General features: G+C 41.1%; 1 protein-coding gene across 3 annotated transcripts; it reads left to right on the top strand.

The window, feature by feature from the left end:
• The first annotated feature begins 1951 nt into the window (after positions 1-1951).
• Positions 1952-23633, top strand: mia3 (MIA SH3 domain ER export factor 3). Of its 3 annotated transcripts, XM_012869083.3 has the most exons (28): positions 1952-2203; positions 6407-6540; positions 6618-6704; positions 7871-9968; positions 10742-11071; positions 11317-11447; positions 15189-15320; positions 15511-15532; positions 15624-15712; positions 15795-15872; positions 16070-16180; positions 16303-16374; positions 16463-16567; positions 16653-16775; positions 16846-16933; positions 17040-17095; positions 17199-17289; positions 17889-18027; positions 18175-18337; positions 18431-18466; positions 20154-20221; positions 20411-20496; positions 20732-20845; positions 21402-21464; positions 21557-21603; positions 21726-21794; positions 22203-22578; positions 22855-23633. In XM_012869083.3, exons 1-28 carry the CDS (start codon positions 2083-2085, stop codon positions 23136-23138), a joined length of 5313 nt encoding a protein of 1770 aa, XP_012724537.2. In that variant the 5' UTR covers positions 1952-2082; the 3' UTR covers positions 23139-23633. The 3 variants fall into 3 exon arrangements, with proteins under 3 accessions (XP_012724537.2, XP_021175440.2, XP_012724538.2); XM_021319765.2 differs by lacking the exon at positions 20732-20845; XM_012869084.3 differs by lacking the exon at positions 21726-21794 and having other exon boundaries at positions 1953-2203.
• The last annotated feature ends 1686 nt before the right edge of the window (positions 23634-25319 follow it).

Raw genomic sequence — 25319 nt, 5'->3', positions numbered from 1 at the left:
ATGTGTCTGGCAGCATCCTTTGCATCTGCCATTTCATTTTCTCTAATGCCAATATGAGATGGTATCCATACAAATATGACAATAAATCCCCTCATTTTGATCCCAAACGCTGTTTGTTGTCAAAATGTCTGGTCTACTTTCTGAACAACTGTTTTTAAGACCGAATAGTAATGATTAACTGAAAACTGAACAAAGTATTGATCTTAGTGACTGATTATCTTCAATCCACTGCATAGGTAGTAATATTGCTTCCCTTTCTCTTGTATATTCTGATCAATTATCATCATATTCCCTATACTTTCAGTTCAAACCCAGGAATAATGTATGCTATCTGATCTGCAGTATTCTTTGATGCAGCTGTATGTAATTTTACATATCCAAACTATTAATGTATTTTATGACCGTATCTGGATTTAAAATATATTTTGTTTCCCTTTCTTTCTTAATACTTCCAGATCTACTATTGGTAATGGCACTATTGAGCTGACATTAATCTGTATTTCAGTTGTTTTCTGATTTTTGATCACACCAAAACTCTATGTATTTTTTTTTTTTTTTTTTTTTTTTTTTGCAGCTTAAGTAAGCAAAACAGATCCTTAATTATTTTTTTACATATGTTTATAAAAAACATTTATAAGTTACTTGCCGGAAAACAAAATACAATGATTGAACTGCCTGAGACTCGTCACCGATCCTCATGTTCTTCTCATATTTCTATGATTTCTGTGTCTTTTTTTTTCTTGGAATATGTCAAGATTACCCAGCTTCTCTTTAGTTTCGTTTTGCTTGGGTTTGTTTTTGTTGCATCTGAGCCAGATTTTGGTTTTGCTTTGAACCTCCCGCATACCAGTTTATGGTTTGCGATTTACCATGCCTACCTTTGGTTATTCACTTCCCTCTGTTGCAAAAAGTGCCAGTAATAAAATAAAAAAAATCACTCAGTGCTTTTAACTGGGTGACTTTGACCCTTGGTATAAAAAGTTTGGAAGAAACCCTGAAGTATTGAAGGTAATTTACAACTAATCACCTGGCTCAGGGGCCTGCAACCTTTACAGTCTAAAGACCCATTTTGCCTACAGTCCACTTGAATTAAACTCGTTCAGAGCCGCAAATGTTGCCTGGCCTTTTGAAAAAAAGACAAGTTATAATTGTTGATAAAGATCTACTGTCGGAAATATGTTGTCATCATCAAAGAAACACCCTTTTATGTCTATTTTGAGGTTTAAAAAAAGACGACAGACAGGATGCTGATATTTGTGAATAATGATGTAAAAAAAAAAATCATAATTTCCAACATAATGAAAAAAATATTGATTTAAAATGAAATATTTCTGGCACTTTTAGCATCATTCTGTTGTGAAAATTAAAAGCATTTAAAAATATTGCCCTTGACTGTTCTAGTTAAGCTGTTTTAAACATAATTAGTTCCACTTTGTAGTCCAACTGTGTTTGCTATTTGCTTTTAGTTTCTCTTCTCCCATGTTTTATTTTGTTTCTACATTTTATTCCAACTTGCTTTTATTCTGTTTTATTTTCCTATATTTAATCATGTAAAGCACTTTGCATTGTCTTTGCACAGAAATGTGCTACATAAATAAATTTGCCTTGCCTTATTACAAGAAGAAAAAAACTGCTAAAACCTGCATTTATTATCATTATCACATTTATTAAGGTCCAAAGAGCCACAGGTTGCAGACCCCTGACCTAGCTTGTCAAAAAAAAAAAATCTTCATAGTTAACACAACCATGATGTTGTTTGCACCATAGATCTTTTTTTTAGGAAATAGCCTATCTGCTGAGGATGACACAAGAAGTGCTGCATGAAGGGGGGAGGAGGAGGAGGAGGAAGAAGAAGGACCTGTTTTAAAACTTGTTGAGCAATCCGGGCTCTTCTTATCTCTTCACTGGCCTGTTTTCCCTGCAGTCACCAGAGAACAGCCGCATCCATCCCTTCAGATCCCGTGAAATCCAACCCTCGCCAAAAACCCAGCCGGATCTGATGTGCTGACGTGTCGGCTCCTGCTGCCCACCCAGTGCTCATGCTCCGGAGAGAGAGAGCCAGGCCAAGTGAAAACTGCCAGCATGGCAGCCAAACACTTCTACCGACAGGGCTTTTTACTACTTTTGTTTAACTTTATTTCAACCGCAGCCTTGGAGAAGAGGTTCTCCGACTTTAAAAGATGCGCCGACGAGGAGTGCAGCAGTAAGTTCAGCTTGGAGGTGGGAGAGAGAGAGAGAGAGAGAGAGAGAGAGCCGACATGCAGGGATGCGTCGTCTCCCCTGCAACCAGCAGAGTCCGCGGCTAGCTGTAAAACGGAGCCTTATCTCTTCACTTGTTGCCAGTCGATAGTTGTTGTTGTTTTGGTTTTTTGTGTGACCTTGGCTGCCTCTTGCGGTCATTGCGTTTAGCGAAACGCGGGCAAAGATACGGACTATAAAGCTAGCATAATAAGGAGCGTTTGCGCTCCACTGGGAAGCTCCGGGCCTGCCGCGCTGCTGTTAGCCAGAAAATTAGCCACCGGCCGGCTTGGGAAGCTAATGCGAAGGCAGACTCTTCTGCAACATTAGCTTCAATGCTAACTATATGTGTTTTTTTTGTTTGTTTTTTTGTAGTCTGTTCCTTTAAGTTGTATAATTCAAGAGATTAGTGTTACAAATTGCATGGGAGTGATGCATTTGGTGTTTTTATTTTGTTGTTTTTGCTGCTTGTTCTTTTGGACAATCATGCTTTGCAGCTTTATAAACACACGCCAAGATTAGATTATTACACAAGAATGATCAAAGAAAAAATATCTTAAATGCGGTGTTACAAATTAATAAATGCTATGGCCTACACAGTCACGGCGAAGACTGCTGGCTTCTTTGACTTGGACGGTAGGTCATAAAAGGGCATCGCTGGAGAAGATAGTTGTCCAAGCTCATTATGGGAAAGTTTAGTGGAAGGAAAAAGTGTGGTTAAAAAAGAAAAAAAATATGCGTCACTAACCAAAGTAGTTGCATGCTTGAGAGGATCGTGAGGCAAAACCATTTAAGGAAGATTTTAAAAGTCCTGGACTGCAACTGCAGTCCGTGCTTCTAATCTAGAGCCACTACGCACAGACACGTCCTGGACTTGGACTACAACTAGTGTCAGCTTTAGTTGTTACAACTACAAACTAGTCACCATCAGGCCCGAAATCTGGGTGTATTGATGGACTCAGACCTGAACCTTCATAAAGACAGATACAAAGTCGGCCTTCTACCACCTGCAGAACATTTCCAGGGTTAAAGGACCGATCTAGAGAAACTCATCCGTGTCTTTATCTTTAATCTCATTGATTACTGCAGCGGTGTCTTCACAGGTCTGGCCAAAAAAAAAAAAAATCAATCAGACAACTGCAGCTGATCCAGAACGCTGCTCCTTGTGTTCTCACTAAAACCAGGAAGATGGAGCACATTGACCCAGTTCTGAAGTCCTTCCTCTGGCTCCCTGTGGCTTTAAAATACTTTTGCTAGTTTATAAATCACTGAACGGCTTAATACCAAAATACATTAAGACCTGTTGTTGCTGTATCAACCCTCCAGATCACTCAGGTCTTCTGGTTCGGGTCGCCTCTGCATAACCAGAACCAAACATGGAGAAGCAACATTTAGTTCATATGCTCCATAAATCTGGAAAAAACTTCCTAAAAACGGCAAAATCAGCCAAAACGCTGCTTTAAATCAAGACTGACAGCCCACCTGTTTAGAGTTGCTTTCAGCCATAATAACAGGACCATTGACCAACGTATCGATGTGTATTGATGTTTTCAGCTAATACAATTTAATGTTTGTTACTGGTTTTACAACCGGTGACTGTTTGATGTTTTTATGTTTTCATGATGTAAAGCACTTTGAACCGCCATGCTGCTGAAATGTGCTGTACAAAAAAAAAAAAAAAACTCGACTTACAACCTGACAAACTCCTTCTTTTAAAACATTTCTGGAGAGAAAAGAACTGTTGCTCTGTGGGTCAAAGTCCGTTTTTAAGGTGAAATAAATTCTGAGGCCCAGATGGAAGTTGCCTAAGGTGCCGCGTAAAGTTTCCACATTCTGTGGCGATGTTGGTAGTCGCGTTGTTTCCCGTTATCGGTCAGGGGTTTTTATCTAAAGTCGGCGCAGCTGTAACCCGAGAATTTGAATGCACTTCCTTCTGTCTTGTCTTGATTTTCCACACCTGCATGTTCTGCCAAAAGTATCGATACCTGCTGTAGCTGCCAAGAGGTCACTGTGCTCAGTTCATCCGCAAGCTATCAAATTGTTTTAATACACACTTTCCCTTCTTTCTTTTTTTAGGATTAATTTTATTGCAGTTCTGCAAATAATTTATACGAAATGATGCTGCTATTGTATTGTTGGTTTTTATTTGCACATTTAGCCATTGCAACGACACCCCGTCCAGATATACTGCATCTGTGATTATGCAAATCTGAATCACAATAAAGATAAGTCTGAAGCCTGAACTCAATCTGCGGCTTTTGTTTTTAGGGAAATGAGACACTAGACCCAAAGAAGGCCACTATTATAAAGCCATCTGGGCTTCTTTAACATCTAAGCAGTGCAACAGGCTATAACAGGAGCTCTGACATAGTATAACTATAAAGTACAAGGACACGCTTTTTAGTGGACTAATAAAACCCTTTTTTGTTGGTCTTATGCAATATTCAGATTTTCTTAAAAAATAAAAAAATAGCATCAGTAATAAATATTAGCAGAAATAAACAACGGAAATTGTTCACTCTATGTATAATGTATCAGTGTTAATATGACTGATATTCTAATTAGAGATGGCTCTGTGGTTATTTGTGCAAAATACTTTTATGTTGACAGTGTTGCTTGATTTTACTGTTGCTCAGCTATCATTTAGCTTGATACTTTTTTGGGGAGTTGGGGTTTGCTTCCAATGAAACATCTAGGATAAAAGTAGTGGTAACTCCATGAAAACTAAATGCTGGAAGAAAAAAAACAGTGCTGTGAAAGACGAGTTCTACCTTTTAGTTTGAACCTGTAACCACAAAATTCCTTAGTTGGGGATTAGAAATCCTTTGACTGGTGGCTTATCTAAACAGAGCAGTAGTTGGTCTCGTAAAACAATAAAACTGGCAATTATCCGGATATGACGCAAGATTGTTGACCAATTACTTCGCTTCTAGTTTAAAATGTAAATAGTTGCAGGATACTGGGGTTAATTCAAGGTATGGCTGAGCGCTAAATCTATTTAATCGATTAAGATTGAGTTTTTGGAAAATCTGGATTTTATTTTGCCAATGTACTCATTGGGCTTTCATGAAGAGAATAGTATGCAATCCTGAATATATATTTAGGAAAATATATATTTGTTAAAATATCGAAACTTTTTTACCATAATATGAGGCAATTTAATTTACTCATTTACTTATTATTTTAAGTTAGTTTGAAGTTACATGAGTGAAGTGAAGCCTGTTCTTGGCTCATTTTGTAATACCACTAGCAGAAAACTTTTTGTTATATTTGCATTGTTTTAAAGCTGCCATCTTGTTTTACAAGGATGTTTCACATCTTGTACTTTGAATTCAGGTCAATTCTCAACAAAATGCTTGACATAAAAACTGTTTTTAAATTTATTAAAAATATAATTTGATTTAAAAATTGTGAAACAAAAAGCAGGGGGAAAATTGATGAATCAGATTTGGTGTAATAAAATGGGAGGTTTTATTTTTAAGCCATATCGCCCAGCACTTATCCAAGGTGTTGTCTTTTGCCCTATTTTGGGAATTATCTGTCTTTTGTCTTCCGGTTATGCGAGAACTGGCTTGGGTGCAAAACCCAGATGTCTACAGCAACGATCTTATTCTAGTGGATCCGAACATGTTACCAGGCCAGAATGGGGTATATATTCCCTCCGTTTAGTTTTGGGTGTGCCCCTGGGGTCTCTTCCCAGAGGGATCTACCCAGGAGGCATCCTGATCAGATGCCCAGACGACCTCAGCTGACTCCATCCAATGCAGCGCCCTAAAATCCTTTACAACATTGCTACTAGAATGAACTGGAGGAGTTTGAATAGCTCCCATGATCATCAGGACTGTTTTGTCATTGGTTTCAGCCACAAGTAGTCTCTCCAAATAGGGAGGGTCAGACTGACAGTGGGTTAAGGATCTCAAATAAGCAAACCACTGAAAGAGGTTGACTCTGCTGCGATAAATGAGAGGAGTGATGTCTGGGTAGGGTGTGGGGGTCCGGTCTTGGCTCCTTGGGCTCAACCCTGTTCAATTTCCGACGTCACAGTCCAGCTTTTGTCATTTCGCCTTTTGCTTTGTTAAGAATTGCAGTTTCATCTATTGCCACTGTCTGTCAAGATAGCTCTTTCATGCATCCTTGAAACATGTTTTTTTGTTTTCTTCTTTTCCAGTGCTTCTTTGTCGGGGAAAAGCCGTAAAAGATTTCTCAGGACCTGACTGTCGATTCCTTTCATTCAAAAAATCCGAAACTATATATGTTTACTACAAGCTGTCAGGAAGAAGGGCTGACGTATGGGCAGGAAGTGTGAGTATACTGTATGAAATTGCTGTTTATCTCGTTTGGTTTTGATTCTAATACAAAATACCTTTTCATCTTGAAAGGTCGGAAGCAACTTTGGATATTTCCCAAAGGACCTTCTTGCAGTAAACCACGTGTATACAGATAAAGAAGTTGAAATTAAGGCAGAGGTATGAGAAAATGTAATAATAAAGGTATATAGCCACGTTATATGCTTAAAAATGGACCAAAAATTATTTGACCATGATAAAATAAGGTTAGATTCTCCAAGTCTCCATCCTGATAATGTTTTTACGGTCCTTTTTGTGGGTAAATATAGCCCCAGCGCTGGGGGCGATTAGCAGATATAAACAGACGTGGCGCCATCTAGCGACAGTATCGCAGAACTATCATAATGCCGGGTTGCTTAATTAATAAACCACTTGTAAATAATGCCGGACCGAGCCCGACCCTCTGAAATGCCTCACAGTAAAGCAGCAGCTCGGCAGGATGGAAGACCAACAATTATTAATGAAATAAACCATTCTACAGCAACTTTAAGAGCCTCATTTCAGAACATTTACCCTGCGGTCACATCTGACCCTCGGCTGCTTTAGCGTCCGCTTCAGTGAACACCAACATTCATTCTGTATTCCCAGAGACTTTCCAGTCTTTTCCCTCTTGGAATAATTTTTTTAGCGCTTTTTTCTTCTCCGGATCTTGGACAGTTCTTCACTGTTTTGCTGGGAGATGCTAAAAGCCGTTAGCTGCTTCCTTGTTTTAACTCCTACTGCGCATGACAGTACGTACTTCCGTTAAAAACGTAAATAAATATGACAGGCTTTATTAACAAATCGAGCAAAAGCAAAGCATAAAACAACCAAAATAACACTGCAAAAACGGAACTAAAAATAAGTTAAATGTTCTTGAAATAAGTGTATTTGTCCTTGATTTGAGAAGGTAAATAAGATGATCTGCCAGTGGAATGAGTATGTTGATCCCTAAAATAAGATAATTAGATATTCTGCCCTCTAAATAAGATGATGGAGATGAGTTGTTCCTATTTTAAGTGCAAAAATCTCATTCCATTGGCAAATAATCTTATTTACGTGCTCAAAACAAGGACAGATACACTAATTTCAAGAAAATTTGACTTATTTTTAGTTTAGTTTTTGCAGTGAACAACTAATATGCCAGCAAGACGTGATAATCTTTCATAAAAACAACCAGAGTGAGCTACTGACGTATACATTTTTCAAAAAGTCAAATAACGTGGCTATACACCTTTAAAAAATTATATATCATCATAAAACCTGCTATCATTATTGTAATTTTCATTTATATTTGTTGTTCTCAGGATACAGATTTTGTCTGTTTCGACACTGGATATGACAAGTTTGACTCTTATGACATAGACCAGCTCTTGGGCCTGTCAGTCACGGAGAGTGACGCCGATAACAATGGGACAGCCGGAGAAGAGACGGAGAACATTGAGAAAGAACCTAAGCCCTCAGTAGAGGAGGCGACCGAGAGTGAAACGCAAACAGAAGACGCTGATAACTCAGAGGAGCTTCATGAACTTACTGATGACCAAAGTGCCTCTTCGCTTAAGCTTGAGACAAACACAACGTCAGCAGAATCGCCTTCATTGAACGACGAGGAGTCTAATAAAGACACTGTGCCTGCAACCGAGGAAGAGGAAGATGAGCCAGAAAATGTGCCAGAGTCTCCTGTGCAAGATGTGCCAGAAAATGGCGACACCAAAGACGATGTAGCTGCGTCTGAGCCGGAGTCTCCTCTGGTGACGGTCTCTGAGGGAGCGCAGATCCCACGGCTGAAAGCCACTCTTGGAACGACCTTTGATGCTGTCGTCACAGAAGAAGAGATCACCACTAAAGTCACTCCGTATGAAGAGGAGGTCAGCGAAGGTGTGGACCATCATCAAGAGGAAATCAAAGAAGGCACACCGCTGCTTTCTTTCTCCGAGGAACCCACAGACGCCGTGGAAAGGGAGTCTGTTAAAAAACAGGAAGAAGCTCCGCCGGCGCAAGAAGACGAGCCACACGCCGCAGAGGAGAAGAACATGTGGACTTCACTTGGAGATGCTGTGTTTTCGGTCGTCACAGGAGGAGAACGTACAGGAGAGGACGTGAGTTCGGATGAGGAAGACGACGATGAGTTTGAGGAAACTCCTGAAGAACCTCAAAAGAATTTAGAGAAAACTGAGACGGAAGCACTCGTACCCGAATCTGAGAAGCCTCCAGAGAGCACGGAGTCCCCTCATCTGGAGGCTCGTCGTCCCAACATGGCGGAGCGAGAAATTAATGAAACGAGCAGTGATCCCAAGAAGCTTTCGTTTGACGGAGAAGACGCGGAGGACCGGGAAGTGAGCGGACACAGGGGCGAAACGGATCAGGGGGGTGACACATCAAAATCAGCGGATGAGCTGGTTCGCCATGAAACAAACCAACGTGTTCTGTCAGAAGATCCTGTGTCGAAAGATGATCTCGTCAACACTCCCGATGACAACACATCAGACGACGAAGGCGGTGAGGATGAGTCAGAGGATCCAGAAGGTAGCAAAACAGACGACGGCGTGCAGGACGACGTCGTCGTGGTAGAGCAGCTTTTAGACGGCGAGTCGGATGAAAACAGAAATATGTCCGACGAATCGGATGTTACCAGAAGTGAAGCGGACTCGGACCAGTCCGCTGAACTAAAGCCATCTAATGATTCAGATGTCAGCGTTGACCACCTTTTAATAAACGGCCAGGAACCAGATCAGATAAATGACACCTTGGTGGCAGACGCTGAAAGTAATCGGACGATGGTATCTGTGGAAGAAGAAGAGATTCGCGAGCAAACGCACACAGAGGTGGAAGAAGAGGAAAAAGCCGTTGGTGTCGAAGAGATTAACGAAAAAGAAGAGGAGCTACTTGAGGACGAAAACGCACTTTTATCCGCACAGTCGGACGATGTCGGCCCTGAAAACCCCGCGGAGGAAACGACCCAGGTCGCCGAGCCGCAATACAGCGACGACATACTGAGGCTGTCTCTGCTAAGGGAGCACTTCACAGAGGAGAAGATGGAGCAGGTCCAGAAGCTCCTGGGCCTCAACAATCTGTTCAGAGTGGAGGCCATGTTCTCGGATCTGGACGCCGAGCTGCAGGCGACGCGCGCGTCCCACAAAGGCACCACGCTCGACGTGGAGAGCGCGCTGGAGAACATCCTGGAAGCGTCGGAGAACACCATCCTGGACGAGATTGAAAAGATGCTCGACGGCCGGGAGAAAAACCGAGACGAGGGGCAAGACGCCGACACGAGCAGTTTGGACGCGGAAACCGAACTGCTTGATGACTTTCAGGAGCTCGCTTTCAGCCTGCGGCAAAAGTACTCGACGGCCAGCGACAGCGCACCTTTGGCAACACCAGAAACACCGTTGGGAAACACGCCAGGTGGGTCTGATTTGTTTTTGTTTTTTTGTTTGTTTTACTTTTAATCTGTAGTAAAAATTAACTGAACAGCCGTCAGACAGACCCAACTTTACAGAAAGAACTACACTGCAAAAACAGACCTAAATATTAATAAAATGTTCTTAAAGTTAGTGTATTTGTCCTTGATTTGAGCGGGTAAATAAGATTATCTGCCAATGGAATAAGATTTTTACACTTAAAATAGGAAAAACTCATCTCCATCATCTTATTTCAAGTGCAGGATGTCTAATTATCTTATTTTAGGGGTCAAAATACTCATTCCATTGGCAGATAATCTTATTTACCTGCTCAAATCAAGGATAAATACACTAACTTTAAGAACATTTTACTTATTTTTAGATCCGTTTTTGCAGTGTACACAAAAGATCCCTAGATCCCTACACTGTAAAAACGGACCTAAAATAAGTAAAATGTTCTTCAAACTTGTGTTTTTGTCCTTGATTTGAGCAGGTAAATACAATTATCTGCCAGTGGAATGAGTAATTTGACCCCTAAAATAAGATAATTGGACATCCTGCACTTGAAATAAGATGATGGAGATGAATTGTTCCTATTTTAAGTGTAAAAATCTTATTCTATTGGCAGATAATCTTATTTACCTGCTCAAATCAAGGACAGATACACTCATTTTACGAAGATTTTACTTATTTTTAGTTCCATTTTTGCAGTGTAGTTGTCACTGGCTGAAACGGATCTGAAAAATGTCCTGTAATTTGTCCGTTTCTGCCCCACAGACCAACCTCGCCGGAACGGTCCAGAAGAGACGCCCCCCGCTGTAGAAGAAAAGCCTGACGACAAGCCGGAAACTGACCGTGTGAATAATCTCACGGCAGCAGAAGATCGGGGAGAGGAGATTAACGAGGAGCACCTAGTTGTGAATGAGGTGCCTGCCCAACCAGATGTGACACCGCAGGAGGAGGAGGAGGCGCAGGAGGCCGAACGCTCTGAGAAAAACACAGAGGAGCCGTCGAGCCTTCCTGTGTCAGACGAAGAGGAAAAGGTCCCTCAACCCACCCCAGAGAAGCAGATGGACGTGGAAGCTGAAGCTGAGCATCTTCCCTCAGGTTAGAACAATTGCTATAATAAATAATAATAATAAAAATATCTTCTGTTGTAGCTCAAAAGCTTGTTAGAATAAACAACTCTGTATATGGTATATTTTCTTTTGCTTTTGTAATTCTTCAGCATATTATAGCCATAAACTTGGAGCCAACCTCGACTTCTGAGTAATGTAATAGTTATACTGTACTCAATCAGTTCATAGAGCAGACAACCAGATGGAACTAAATGCTGACTTTTCTTCTATAAGGAACCGTGGACTCCATTGAGACGGCGGCTGAAAAACCTGAGGAAGAATTGGAATCGTTTGCAGCTGCAGATGTTGACACGAGCGGCGTCTTCTCTGTGATCCGGAATAAAACTGTGGAGTGGGCCACTGTGGTGAGTCTGAGCGCCATCAGCTCCTGTGTCTTTGCACGTTGCATGTGGCGATAAGTGAGCTTGGACCGCATCTGTTGTGTTTTCCGATGGCGTTTTTGAGCTGATCGTTGACGCTATGATGAGAACCACTCCCATCTGTTGGAGTTCTAGCTGAAATTGGACTCGCTGATAAAGAATTAACCCACTAGAACTACGAAGATCATGGCCTGCTATCTTTTGAATTACATGGGATCAAAATAAATTAAGCTTTGAATGTAATACATTCTAATGTCATGTCCTTATCTATCCCTTATGGGGTCACGAGGGGTGCTGGTGCCTATCTCCAGCTGTCAGTGGGCAGTCCGTCGCAGGGCACAATTAACCTAACAGTCGTGTTTTTTGGACTGTGGGAGGAAGCCGGAGTACCCGGAGAGAACCCATGCATGCACAGGGAGAACATGCAAACTCTGGTGAAGATTCTCAGTCATCCAGGTCATGGTCATTCCAAAAAAGTAAAAAAAAAAGTTTGAAACTTAGGGGAAAAAAGTCCAGTTGTTTTGTTTTTTAACTTTTTTAGAACATGCAAACTCCATGCAGAAAGACCCAGGGCAAGGGTAGGACTTGAACCCAGGACCTTCTTGCTGCAGGGCAACAGTGCTACTGCGCCACTGTGTAGCCCCCTTATCATAGTGTTAATCATAATCCACAAGTTGATTACCAAATACTTGTATTTGTGTATTTAATTTAATTTTTTTTTAATTTATGTATTTTTTTACGTAGCATTATTTACCAGGCGTTTAATTTTGCATAATACTGTGTTGTTTTAAAAATCAGCGCAGTTGTTAATAGGAAATCCTTGGAAAAAAACCGGGAACTCCGATTTCCCCTGAACGCCGCGCTACTCCCCCAGCCGCCCCGCCCACTCGTGTTGCGGTGTAGGCCGAAGTTCAACACGGCCGATGCTGAGCTGGCTCTCAGCACCACCGACCGGCCTTGTTTTGGAAGACGGCTCTCTTTACACCCCCCGTCGTAAAGTATTAAGACTACCTTAATACTTTAACTCAATTAGCCCGTTTTAGTCCAACTTTTATCCGTAAAGCGGGCTCCCTGCTAAGCTAACCGCGGTGTTGTTTTAATAGCCACAGTTAAATGACAGCTGATTTGTACCGTTAGCTGCCTGTTGTCGCAAACTCTTGTTTCGCACCATTCTTTACTTTATTTAAGCGTCTTCAGTATTAAGTGTGGGGTTTATTATATATTTTTTAGACAATTGAGCTTCAGGGCTAAGCGTTATCTAACGCTAGCCTGGATAAACGGACTGCTTTGGCTATAGCTAACCTGCTAACAAGCTAGCCGGTGTCTGTCAAACTGTGTTTAGCTAGTTCCCCCTTTGTTGCATCATGGCCATGGGGAGCGATACGGCATCGAGACCACCTGTAGCGGAACCAGATCACTTATACGTGTTTCTACTGAAGGAGATGCAGCATGTAAGTTAACTGTGTTGGACTGACTACTAGTAGAAGGCATTTTATTATGCTGTTCTGGCTCAAAGGAGCATTGATAAGCAGATGTGGAGGCGGCTGTTTTTTTTCCCTGCAGATGTGTTTACACACCGAGCCTGACCTTAATTTTACAGGCAGTTTCCCTCTGTCCATGTGTCATTTGGACAGCTTATTTCTGTCTGTAATTTAGCTTCGCTTTAGAATTATTTCTAATACAGGATGTTGATCTTCACAGGAAATGTTATACTGGCTAAGCTTAAGTGTTTTGCCATCATTTAATCTCTGCACAAAACTGCTTAGAGGGATACTTTTGAATTGTCTTTATTTTATAATTTATAATTAAGGCGCACCAAAGTATTAAACGTGCAGTTTTTTTGTTATTTCTTATATTTTTGCTGAAAGTTGTGATGACAACCGGGTCTGTATGATTTGGCCAAAAGTCTAAATTGCGATATATGTTCAACCATAATTGCGATTTAATTTTGACTTTTCTCTGCATTAACCACAAGCAACAAAAATGGCCTGTAGATAAAATATGGTTGTGAACAAGGACAAGACATTTGACTGTTTTTATTAATCAGAATATTCTTAGTCAAGAGAATAGCTTGTTGAACTGGACATCAATCCTTGTTGAACATAAAGTGCAACCAACAAACATGTCTATGTATTAAACAGTTTGACCTGTACTTAATGCTATGATTAGATTAGATTAAACTTTATTGTCTATGGAGGGATTCCTGAAAGTTTTTGGTAAAAACTATGATTGTATAAACTCTAAAACAAACAATAAAATTAGATTATCTCTGTGCTGCAACTCTCTTCCCTCCCACGTGGAGGCAAACCCACTTTAAACATATTACGGACACCTAAAAATGTTTCTCATCCTTTAATTGTTACATAGCCAAGATTTACAGACCTCTGTGATTTTTTTTTTAATATTTTTATTTTTGTTATTGCGATCATATTGCAAATGAATTAATTGTCCAGCCCTACTGACAAGTTCAGCTTTTTTTAACCTATACTTTCATCATGCTGTTCCCCAACTCTCCATGAGTTTCCGCATCTCGTTCACTAAAATCTCGAAGGAATTGGAAATTGAAGGCAGTGAATGCCAAATATATTACTGGCTTGAATAGTGCTGCAGTTTGTTTCCCCTTACTGTATGCTAATGGTTCTTAATAGACTGACAGCGATATAAGACTGGGGTGTGAGTGGGGCAGGTAAAGGCCTCTGATTAACTCTTGTTGATCAAAGTTCAGTTTAATGAATGCAATCTTTGTCTAAAGCTACCTGTTAAAACTAGGAGCTGTATTTGAAGTTATTCTCATTTAAAATGTTTTTTATGTTTACTTATTTGTTGGGTCAGTTCACCGCTTCGCCAAACGTTGCCTCCATACATACTTGTTGTTCCTACTTGTTAAAAACTTTGTGCGACACCGTTTTCCTGCTCATTTTGGTTTTAATCCCTCTGTCGAAAAGTTTAATCCTATGAATATATGGTAGATAATGACCCCAGTTGTAATTTGAATAACTCTTAATTGACCTTGTCCTGGTAGATGATATTTATTGGCATCATGAAACCAAATTTTCTCACTGTAGACTGAGTGAATTGTGGGAAATTACCTTTAATATTGAGTTGTCAAAGTCAATCGGAAACATCCAGACAGCACAGAAATACTCTGGTAGTAAGTAGGGCTGGTTATCATCTAGGATGAGCCGATTTGATGCCATTCTCGATACATAGCTCAGCTTGATTTGACTTTCAAATTAATGCTCAGTCATTCAATCAACAAAATCAGGCAAATATTATATTTATGTTCAATTTATTGAACACTGATATATTAACAGGAAAACAAAGTGCATTTGTTTCAATGCATTTAACGTATCACTGAAAACAAAACTGTGCTCAAACGTCTGATTTTTGGGAAGAAGGTGCTTCTAAAATCCTGTCAGCCAATCCGCAAATTCGTCTCACTTGCACTTCCTTGCTGTGAACAGTAACGGTGCGCTGTAATAACGCCCCCTAGGGGTTGGGAGGTATATTGATATTGAAAGCCACAATATCGATATTAAACCATTTTTAAAGACATTGATATTAATCTTTGTATCGATTTTTATGCACAGCCCTACTAGTAAGTGGTAAAATCACCAGCTACTGGTTTCCCTACAGTATTATTCAAATGTAATGCATGAAAGATCTCTTTTTTTCTCCTTGTTTTAAGCTTGATTTTCATACTGTGATTTTGTTTTTGTGCTTTAGATGATTTCTTTACTGCCAGAGGAGTGGAAGCCAGGGGAAACATTGTATGGTTGTCCTTGGCAAGCTGTTGCTGTCACAGCTTTGATTGGAGTGCTTACCTTCACCATCTTCCTTTGGAGGACAGTCCTGGAAGTAAGCGTTGGCTTATTTCTGCTTTATTTAAAAGCAGAAACTATCTGCATATTACATATACATATCTAAAATATACTTAAAATGATTTTTCTTGAACAATTATACCCAGTTAATGATGATAAAGCTTCATTATACAGTTGATATTTTAATAAGACTTACATTTGATGTGTGTCTTCTGGATTATTTTTAGGTGAAGAAGAGTAAATACCTTGGTAAGTCTTGCTTGTAATAAAGTTTTTTTTAAAATAACACAATTGTGCAAAGTCTCGCTGATAATGTACGTCTTGTGTTGTGGACAACAAGTGGACGAGAAAAAGCTCCAGGAGAAAATCCAGACGCTCAAGAAAGATAAGAGCGACGCTCTTGCCAAAATATCTGAACTCCAGAAGCAGGTGAGCCGCAACACGGACGTCTTCAGGCATCAAAAAGCTTGTTTGAAAAATTGTCTTAATTATCATTTTCTCATTTTTAAAGACTGAGCAGCTGAAGGAAAATCAGAAACGGTCAAAGGAAACCATGAGTGGTTCATTGAAAAAGTTGCAGGCGTTGGAGGTGAGAACAATTAAGTGCTTTTTGCGTTTTAATTGATTTGGGGAGGAAGACTTTTTAGTGTTTCACAAAGAATCTGCTTTGGCCGTTTAAAAAAAAAAAAAGGTTATTAGCTGAAACAAAGGGACTTATGGACACTGTGTGACACAGTTGGACCTTTTTTTTTAGGTCACTCAACTTTGTCTTGTTGCCTTTTACAGAGTAAAGTTCTCGAAGCAGAAAAGATAAATGAACAGATGGCAGAAGAAAAGAACAAATATGTGCAGCTACTCGAAGAAGAGCGAACCGTCTCTCTCCAGAACGACGGCAGGGTAACCCGTCTTTCTCCTCATTTTAGCCTGTATTCATTATGATAATTAGAATTAAAACGATCAGTTGCTATTCACACATTTAAAACATTGCAATGTTTTTTTTTATGTTATATGTTCTACAGATAGAAAAGTTAGAGAAAGCAAATGAAAAGTTGCAGGTCAGCCGGAAAAAGATCCAGGAAGCGCTCGCTAAGGTACAATCCTTACACCATTATGTTTTTCTTTTAAGAGCCTTTAACTTTAAACATGCGTTATAAGCCCTTATTTTTGTTTTTGTCCCAGACCACTGTTCTCTTGGATGAAGCTAAAATCCGCGAAGATGCACGAAATGCTCAGCACAAATGTTTCCAAAAAGAGTTTGCAGCTTTAAAAGAGCAGAATAAAACGGTAAGAAACCTGCAAACTCTGGTCGCCAATAAAATTTGTCGTTTTTTTGGGGCGGGCTCCTCCCTGATTTTTATCATTCTTACAGCTTAAAACGACTATTAAAGGTTGGGAGGAGAAACACAGGGAGCTGAATGAGAAGATTAAAGTTTATCAGAAGTCCCATAAAGAACTGGAGGATTCTGTGGTGCTCAAAGATCACAATGTGGAGGTTGGTTTTTCCCTCACTTGCTGTGGTAATATTTTTTTTAAATTAGAAAACTGAACTGTTCTTCTGTCAGGTGCTGTCTGAACTGCTGGCAGACCTAGACGCATGCGATCTGCAGAAAACCGAAGCCAACACTTTAGCGAATGGAGAAGTAGCCCCTGGTGAGCCGGTCGCTGCTTTTAAAACGGCAAACTCTGCAGATTTGTTCTAGTTTCTACTCGTTTTGCATACCTGTTGTTGTTTTTTTTGTCCTTTCGGTGTCATCAGCTGATAAGAAGACGGCAATAAAAAACAGAATCAAGCAGATGATGGACGTGTCCAGGGTAAGACGCCTTGAGATCCAGCTGTTTTTCGCTTTAGCAGATGTTTTGAGGATCATGCGTCTCTAAAGAGCCCCCCTTTTTAAATTTCTGCATTTCCTAACAGGTTCAGACGACTCTGACAGTTATCGAAGAGGAGCGGGACCGCTTCATGACAAAACTGCTGAATGAAGAGAAGTCGCGAAAGGAACTGGAAGGTCAGGCCTAAAATCACTTCTTCAATTCAGTTTTATTTATGCAGCGCCAGTTCATTAAACATGTCATCTCAAGGCACTTTTTAAAGTCAAAATCAATCCGATTACACAGATCAGGTCAGATTATACAGAGTGGTCAAAAGTTTTCTATCTAATGAAAACCAGTTGATTGCATAAAGTCCCGACAAGCAGCATTCACTCCTGATGAAGTGTAGAGCTACAGGGAGAGTCATCTGCATTGTCCATGGCTTTGCAGCAATCCCTCATACTGAGCAAGCATGAAGCGACAGTGGAAAGAAAAACTCCCCTTTAACGGGAAGGAAAAACCTCCAGCAGAACCAGGCTCAGTATGAATGATCATCTGCCTCGACCGACTGGGGGTTACAGAAGACAGAGCAGAGACACAACAAGAGAGACAAACAAGCACAGAAGCACACATTGATCTAGTAATCTGTTCTACATTAGATGGTAATAGCGGGTGATCTGTCTTCCCTGGATCTTAAAGGGTGATTTTTGTGTTACTGTTGTAGGTCTGTTTGCATGAATCCTTCACGTTGAATAATACATTTTTATTTTTTTATTGTTGTTGTTGCTGCAAACAGAAAAGCACCAGGAGCTGGAACATGCAATTGGAGCCCTCAAAAGTGAGAAGATGCAGATGGAGAACCAGTACAAGATCCTGCAGCAGAAAAATGAAATCATGGTTGAAATGTATCAGCAGAAGGAGAACGCTCTGCAGCAGTAAGTCGAGCCTGCGGCGGTCCTCTGTCCTGTAACCAGACCGCGTTGCTCGCCAAACCCAGTCCAAGCGCCTTCAGTCTGAAAACGCGGACGACATGCCAAGCAGGTGTTGGTCTTTGATGCGGCTGTGAATCTGTTGCTTCTCAGGAGATTAACGAAAGAGGAGCTGGAGCGGCGCAGCAAAGAGAGCCTGCTGTCTGAGGTGGGAGGTAAAGCCGTGGAGGCCGAGGAGCAGGTTAAACTTTTGAGGCAGCGCATTAATGAGATGGAGGAGCAGATGAAGAAGACAGAGGAAGTCTATAAAGAGCAGGTACAGTCGTTAAGATCATTAATTAAAGTATTGTGTAAAAAAGGGGAGACTTTCATTGTATTAAACCAGTTTTTCTGTTTTTTATCATTTTAGATAAAGGAGCAGGAAAACAAAACTCATTCCAACTGGGTAAGCTGCAGAGAAATAATAAAAAATGTATTCATGCCGCTTTAACTTGCCTACATCTGTTATCTTATAACCATAAACTTTAATGTGTTTAATTGGGATTATGTGCAGAGGTCCATTTACGGAAGAGTAAAGAAGTTAAAATCCCGTGCAAGGTTTTGCCAAAAGGCATACATACAATTAACCCAAACATTTATACCTATGGTAGATTTAGTTTTAAACTAATAGTTTTGCCAACATGTTTCTTCTGATTGGATGAAATCTAAACATTTTTAATAGGCCCAGCCAGAATCCCGACTTGATTCTGATGGAAAATCTGTGAAGCAGGCTAAAGATTAGGGTGATGGCAATGAGGTCTTCCAACCCCCAAACACTCAGAGCTTGTTAGGGTATGTCGTCTGGGAGTCGACCTGAATTCAAAGTGCAACTTAAAACATGCGTATAAAACAAGATGGTAGGCCACGGCATTAGTAAACAGCGAAACTGTAACACAAAATGTTTGCTGATATTATTACACATCTAAGAACAGACTTCACTTCAAAATAACTTAAAAAAAGGAAGTAAATAAATTAAAGTGCCCGTCTTAGGGTAAAAATGTTTTCACTTTAATGGTTTGACAATATGTTTTTACTTTATTGTGTTTTTGTTGCCTTCTCAAACGCAAGTTTCTCCTTCTCAGCGGTGGAGTCGAGAGGAGAAGATTATCTATAAATGGATTAGATGTTTAGTGTTGCATAAAATTTGAATTTGTACGCTTTTTTATATATATATATAAAAAGGCTTTCCTTCTCTGATGTGAGACCTTTTCAGTTTTGTCCTGAGTTAGAAATATATGTCCATCCCCGCTGGCCGCCGCTTACATCTAAGAACAGACTTAACTTCAAAATAACTTAAAAAAAAGGAAGTAAATAAATTAAAGTGCCCGTCTTAGGGTAAAAATGTTTTCTCTTTAATGGTTTGACAATATGTTTTTACTTTATTGTGTTTTTGAAGCCTTCTCAAACGCAAGTTTCTCCTTCTCAGCGGTGGAGTCGAGAGGAGAAGATTATCTATAAATGGAGTAGATGTTTAGTGTTGCAACCGTGGTGCATAAAATTTCAATTTGTACGCTTTTTTTTTTTTTTTTCTTTCTAAAAGGCTTTGCTTCTTAACCTTCTTTCCTTCTCTGATGCGAAACTTTTTCCTGAGTTAGAAATATGTGTCGATCCCCTCTGGCCGCCGCTTACGTCTAAGAACAGACTTCACTTTAAAATAACTTTTTAAAAAAAACTAAGTAAATGAATAAATTAAAGTGCCCCGTCTTAGGGTAAAAACCTGTTCACCTTAGTGCTTTGACAATATGTCTTCCTAAACAGATATTCAGCATTGTAAGTTATTGAAAAGACAATTTCTCTTTGTAAATTAATCGATAGAATTGATTTATCGCCCAGTCCTACTACAAAGTAATTACTCAGAGGAGGGCTGAATACAAATGCACACCAAACGTTTAAGATATTTGTAAAACTGCTGTTGAAAAGCGCGTCACTTTGGCTCATTCTCACAACTCTGCCCTGCTTGGCGTCGGACTAGCGCATGAAATCCCTGCAGCGCCCTCAGGTGTTTGACTATAGTGTGACAGAAGCAGTGAAAGCATTTAAAAAAGCAGTGCGTGATGGTCTGGCTGCACGCTAACCCTCGGTGTCGTCTCCAGGTGAACGCTCGTAACGCCGAGCGAGCTCTCAGCCAGGAGAAGGTCGAGTCCTCCAAGCTGCGGGAAAAGTGAGTTTCCAACGGAGGATTCAGTTTTTTGAATTCTTTGAACTGGGAAGCTTTGGGCGGCTTGTAATGACAGAATACTCATGAGAAGTAAAAAAGGAATAAATAGCGGTGGCTTTTAAAATTGACTATTTGGTTTGAAAGGGTTAACCTGAGCTGCGGTCGCTGATGGTTTCTTGTCTAATCTAACAGGCTGGCCGTTCTCAGCTCCCAGCTCATGGAGCGCCGCGCTCCTCTGTTCAGGCCCAACTCTGGTCAGCCGGCAGGGCCGCGTCAAGGTGAGCGCTCCCAAAACCTTTTTTTGTTGTTTTATTTTCCAGAACGCTCTTATTCCACAGAGCTTAAAAGAGAAGCGGCTGCTCCCTTTTGTTCCTCGTGTTGAGCTTTTTCAGTGTTTCTGGCCACAGGTGTTCTTTTCTCACGTGGAACATCGACCCGCTACCGCCCCAAGCTGTGGTTTGTTGTCAGCAGTTTTTATCCCCTTTTAGTAAATCGAGGATTTGATCGTAACAGGTGATTCGTACGGACCCTCTCCCGTCAGCGGGGGCGCTCCATCCCCTCCTATAATGATCGAGGGTCCGAGGCGCCCTCCCTCTGCCCCCGTAGGGCGAAGAATCGACCCGTATGGTGAGTCCGAGCGGATCTCTTCACCCCCGCTGTCATTTGTACCAAAGCTGGGCTTCATCTCCTCACGACAACCGCCTTAAATCTCTCCCCCTGTTCACACCTGACGTCACGTTTTTTTTGTTTTTTTTCCTTTCAGCTTTCGCCTTGATGCTTTTACTTTTGTTTCCTCCTTGTTTGCGTTGCGACTTGCACTTTATCTCCTTCCTGGCACCTGCCTTTTTTATTTTTAGACATCTTGGTCAAGCCATCAGAACATGTCCATGGTACAGAGCATTTTTTTTTTTTTCAGTTTATTGTGTTTTTGTAGCCTTCTCAAACACAAGTTTCTCCTTCTCAGCAGTGGAGGCAAGAGAAGATTATCTATTAATGGATTGGATGTTTAATGTTGTAACCGTTATGCATGAAATCTGAATTTGTACTCTTTTCTTTCAAAATGACTTTGCTTCTTAACTTTCTTTCCTTCTCTGATGTGAAAGCTTTTCAGTTTTTGTCCTGAGTTAGAAATATACGTTGAAGGCTACGTGACGCCATCTTTGTTCTTCTGCGCTCCGTTCAGGTCCTCGGCCTCCATCGGACCCACACGGCATCTACCCCGACAACAAACACGTCCCTGGGATGGGTGTGTTCTCTGAACTCTTTATAGCTCTCATCATTTTTCTATATTTTTTATTTATCTTGCTGAAACTCTGCTGTTTGTTTCTCATCTTTCAGACATGATGGGTCCCAGGAGCTCCTCTCCTGCTAACCAGGATGGCTCTGTAAGTCTTTCGTCTATCAGATATAACATCTCCACATTTGATCCCGTTGCCCTCCTGGCCATTTGCACATACAGGGGATCCTACCTGAGGTTTCACCTGTGAATGTCCTTGTTCTAAAACAGACTGAAGTGATAGATCCACAGATAAAAACAGAAAGTCAGGCTGTGGCCTCTACGGAGAGCCCAGAGCCAGTGAGTATGAGCGCTGCCGAAGTCCTGGTGCTTGGTGTGAAGGTGAATGCGAGCGCGCCGACTCCTCCTTCTCCTCCTCTTTTTTTAAAACTGGATCTGGCCTGGGGAGGAGGAAAAAAAGGAGTTGGTCTTTTTTTGGGGGATATTTAAAGATTTCCTTTTCTCCGTTTGTGGTTTCACTCACAGTACTGACCAAGAAGATGCACCAAATTAAGCTGAACGTTTTCAAAGGGGGCCGCTTTACCCAATAGTAATGGGATGTGGGTACTGGTCATGTGATCGAGCTTTCTGCACCTCTTGTTGGGGACTAAACTGGACATCTTTAGTGCACGGCTAACGTTTTCTCACTGGAAGACGTCCCGCTGCACAGTTTTAGATCTTCTTCTTTTTTCCTCTGGTTGTTTCCAGGGACCTGGATCCTTCATGGCATCGCCAATCAGAGACTCGCCCGGCTCCATGGTTCACAGACCACCTCCAGGCCCGGGACCACATGACCCTCTTCCTCCTCACGGACCCAACGTGCGTCTACCCCCACCCGGACCCTACGGACATCCCCGACCGGGCCCTTACCAACTCCCGCCTGGCCCTCCTCTGCCTGCCAACGGACACCCAGGGATGCCCCTGCCCGGACCCATGGGGGGGGAGTTTGGCCCTCGACCTCCCAACGGACATTTATACCAACTCAGACACGGCCCCGGCCCCGCGGGCGATCCCAGGGGCCCGCCACCGCCGCCACACTTCCGTCCTCCGCCTCATAACTTCGGACCGATGCCTCCGCCGCTCGGTAGGTTTGGCTTTTTCTAAAGATGTTTTTAATCATTTTGATACAACAAATTGACAAAATCTGTGACACACTTTTCAGATTTTATTTGCAAATCAGTCTAAAAATTATCAAAGGTTTGATTACTTTTAAAATGCATTTTAAATAAAGAATTTTGTGCTAAATGCTGAAACTACAGCAGTCGATGAGTCCTTCCTGATGCTATAAAAAAATGTTTCATCATTTTTATGCCACCCGTTTCTCACATGTCATTTTATCCCACTCGGGCTTTCCGTGTAGGCGTCCGCGGACCCCTGGGCCCCCGTCCACCCTTCCCTCCTGACATGCGTTTCCCGGGACCCAGGGACCACATGGGCCCCCCTATGGACCTGCCTCCCGGTGTGCCGCCAGCTGGAGCCCCTCCTCCCGGTGTGCCGCCCCCTCCTGCTCACCCGGGTGACGGGCACGGTCAGGGCGCGCCCAGCCACCCCCAGAACTCAGCGGGCCCTCAGAGCGGCCCCGGTCAGGACACGCACACGAGGCAGGAGGCCCCTCAGGATTCAGTCAGACCAGGAATGGTCTAGCCTTAAAACGCTCCAGCCTGCAGAGGAGGAGCTGGACAGGGCTCCACACACGATGACCACTCACCCGAGGCCCAAGCATTCGCTCGTGATGGGTTTCAGTTTTTTCTGTCCAACAAAATGCAAAGATGTTTATTAAAATATAAGGTCTTAAAAAAAAAATCGCCAGAAATTATGTCTGAAATTCATGAGTTTAGAAGTTTTCTTCCACAGCTTATTGTGCAATACCAGTTGTGTTGATCTTTTTAAATGAGTATATTGCTATGATTTAGGGGGGCACATTTTTTTTTTTTTAATGTTGTTTCCTGTGGAAATTATTAAAAAACAGCAAGAGACGAGAAGATTTAGTTTTAACATTTCAGGAATCCCCCTTTCTCCCTCCCCCCCCACCAACATGTTGGTTCAGTACAAACCGTATACAGGAAATGTGTAAAATGATGGCCAGATGTATAACTTATTTTGTCGGCTAGAACATTTAATAATAAACAATGGAAACTCTGTCCGTGTTGTTAATCAACAAAGTATGAGAAAACATTAGGAAATATTTTACACTTTTTCCTAGTTTCTTTTTTTCTTCAGACTCTACATCTCAGAAATCACATTTGGTTCATTCCAGCTGATCTTCCTGCTCATAATACATCTGATTTTAAGTATATAGACACTTGTTTTTGTACTGAAATTAAATGACAAACTATTTAGGCGACTTCTAAAAACAGTTTGTGGACTTTATTAAAAATTATTTTTATATCTGTTTTCAGCCCTGGATAGTTAAGATTAAAACGGGTGTAAAAACCTACCTGCGTAGCTACACACCACCCGTTTGAGGCTAATAAAAATGGGGTTTTCCTTTATGCAAGGCCATGCCTCATGATTCTTAAACTACTGATGATTACGCGGTGCCATAAAACATTGGATGAAATGTATTTCATTAAAAGCTAACACTTTTTTTTAGTCCTGCAACAAAAACAAGCTGCTATGCATGCTTTGCGAAGCATCAGAGGTGCTTTAAGGCAAAGACTGCACACAAATTAACCATTTATGGACTCCAAAACCTTGAGAAGGGTATGGTCACTATGCAGAAAGCTTCAGTGTCAATCAAGTGCAGGAAGTTACTTAAAAGGTTTCAGCTAAGGGATCAGGCTGCCACCGGTACAGAGCTTGGGAATGGCAGCAGGCAGGTGTGGATCAAAACCTTAAACTCTTGGGAATCTCACCAGATCTTAATCCCGTGGAGAAATTGTCATTCCTCAAGTGAATTATTGTGACCGTTTCAGCCCGTCTAATGCACGCTTGGCCTTGAGTTTACAGTTCACAACAAAATGCATTTTCAGGGAAATACAACGAATTACAAACGTCGTCGGTTATAGTTTATTATGAATCAAAAATAACAAAGTGGAAAAAAAAACAAGTCAATAATCGCAAACATTCCTCAATGCACATTTACAGTTAATCCATCATTCTTATCTTACGGTTTATTTTCTGTCCTCATTTTAGTGATGTTACAAAAATAAAGTCTGCAAGCAGATTTTACCACCTACATGTGACTGAAGGTGAAGTTAAATAGCATTACAAAGTAATGGATTATATCTGAACCACTCTGTTCTTCATCCACCTGTAAAGATGCAGCTAATCACAGTTTCATTTAACCTTCGTGTTTAGGGGAACAAAAAACAATGAATAAAAGGATGAATTTAAAAAAAATAAATGAAAACATCTGAACACTTTTTTTCTGCTTTACAGTATCTTTTCAAACCATGCTCCATTAATTAAGATTTATTTCTATCAGAATGCAAACAAACCCAACTAACTCCACCTTGCAACTTTAAAAACTGAATCAGTGGGGGCATATAGTTCCTCATGGGGCATTTAAATAAATGGTTTTCATGCATTCCTTTGCAAATGATAGAATTTATTAATGTAGCCAAGACTATTGTACGTTAAAATATAAAAACATAAACCCAGTGCGGTCTGTAGACTTATCCCGTTTCAAACAACACTGAACAAATAATTTGGTTTGTTGTGGCTATCGTTTAAACAAGCGTGCTGAAAATGTCTGGTCATGGCATTACCCAGAATGCAATGCGATAACTGCAGGTCTGCAAAAGATCATGGAGTAAAAGGAACTTTTAAAAAAAGCACTCAGTTTTGACCCAAGGTAAAAGAGCAAAGCTTAATAAAATAAAG

This window comes from Fundulus heteroclitus, chromosome 15 (assembly GCF_011125445.2).
Source record: "Fundulus heteroclitus isolate FHET01 chromosome 15, MU-UCD_Fhet_4.1, whole genome shotgun sequence".
NCBI classification, from domain to species: domain Eukaryota; kingdom Metazoa; phylum Chordata; class Actinopteri; order Cyprinodontiformes; family Fundulidae; genus Fundulus; species Fundulus heteroclitus.
This window is presented reverse-complemented; position numbering and strand designations above follow the sequence as displayed.

Coding starts and splice junctions, on each gene's coding strand:
- mia3 (XM_012869083.3), top strand. CDS start 2,083: ATGGCAGCCAAACACTTCTACCGACAGGGCTTTTTACTACTTTTGTTT. Junction 15,713..15,794: donor TATCTGAACTCCAGAAGCAG/GTGAGCCGCAAC, acceptor TCATTTTTAAAG/ACTGAGCAGCTGAAGGAAAA. Junction 18,338..18,430: donor AGGAAGTCTATAAAGAGCAG/GTACAGTCGTTA, acceptor TTATCATTTTAG/ATAAAGGAGCAGGAAAACAA.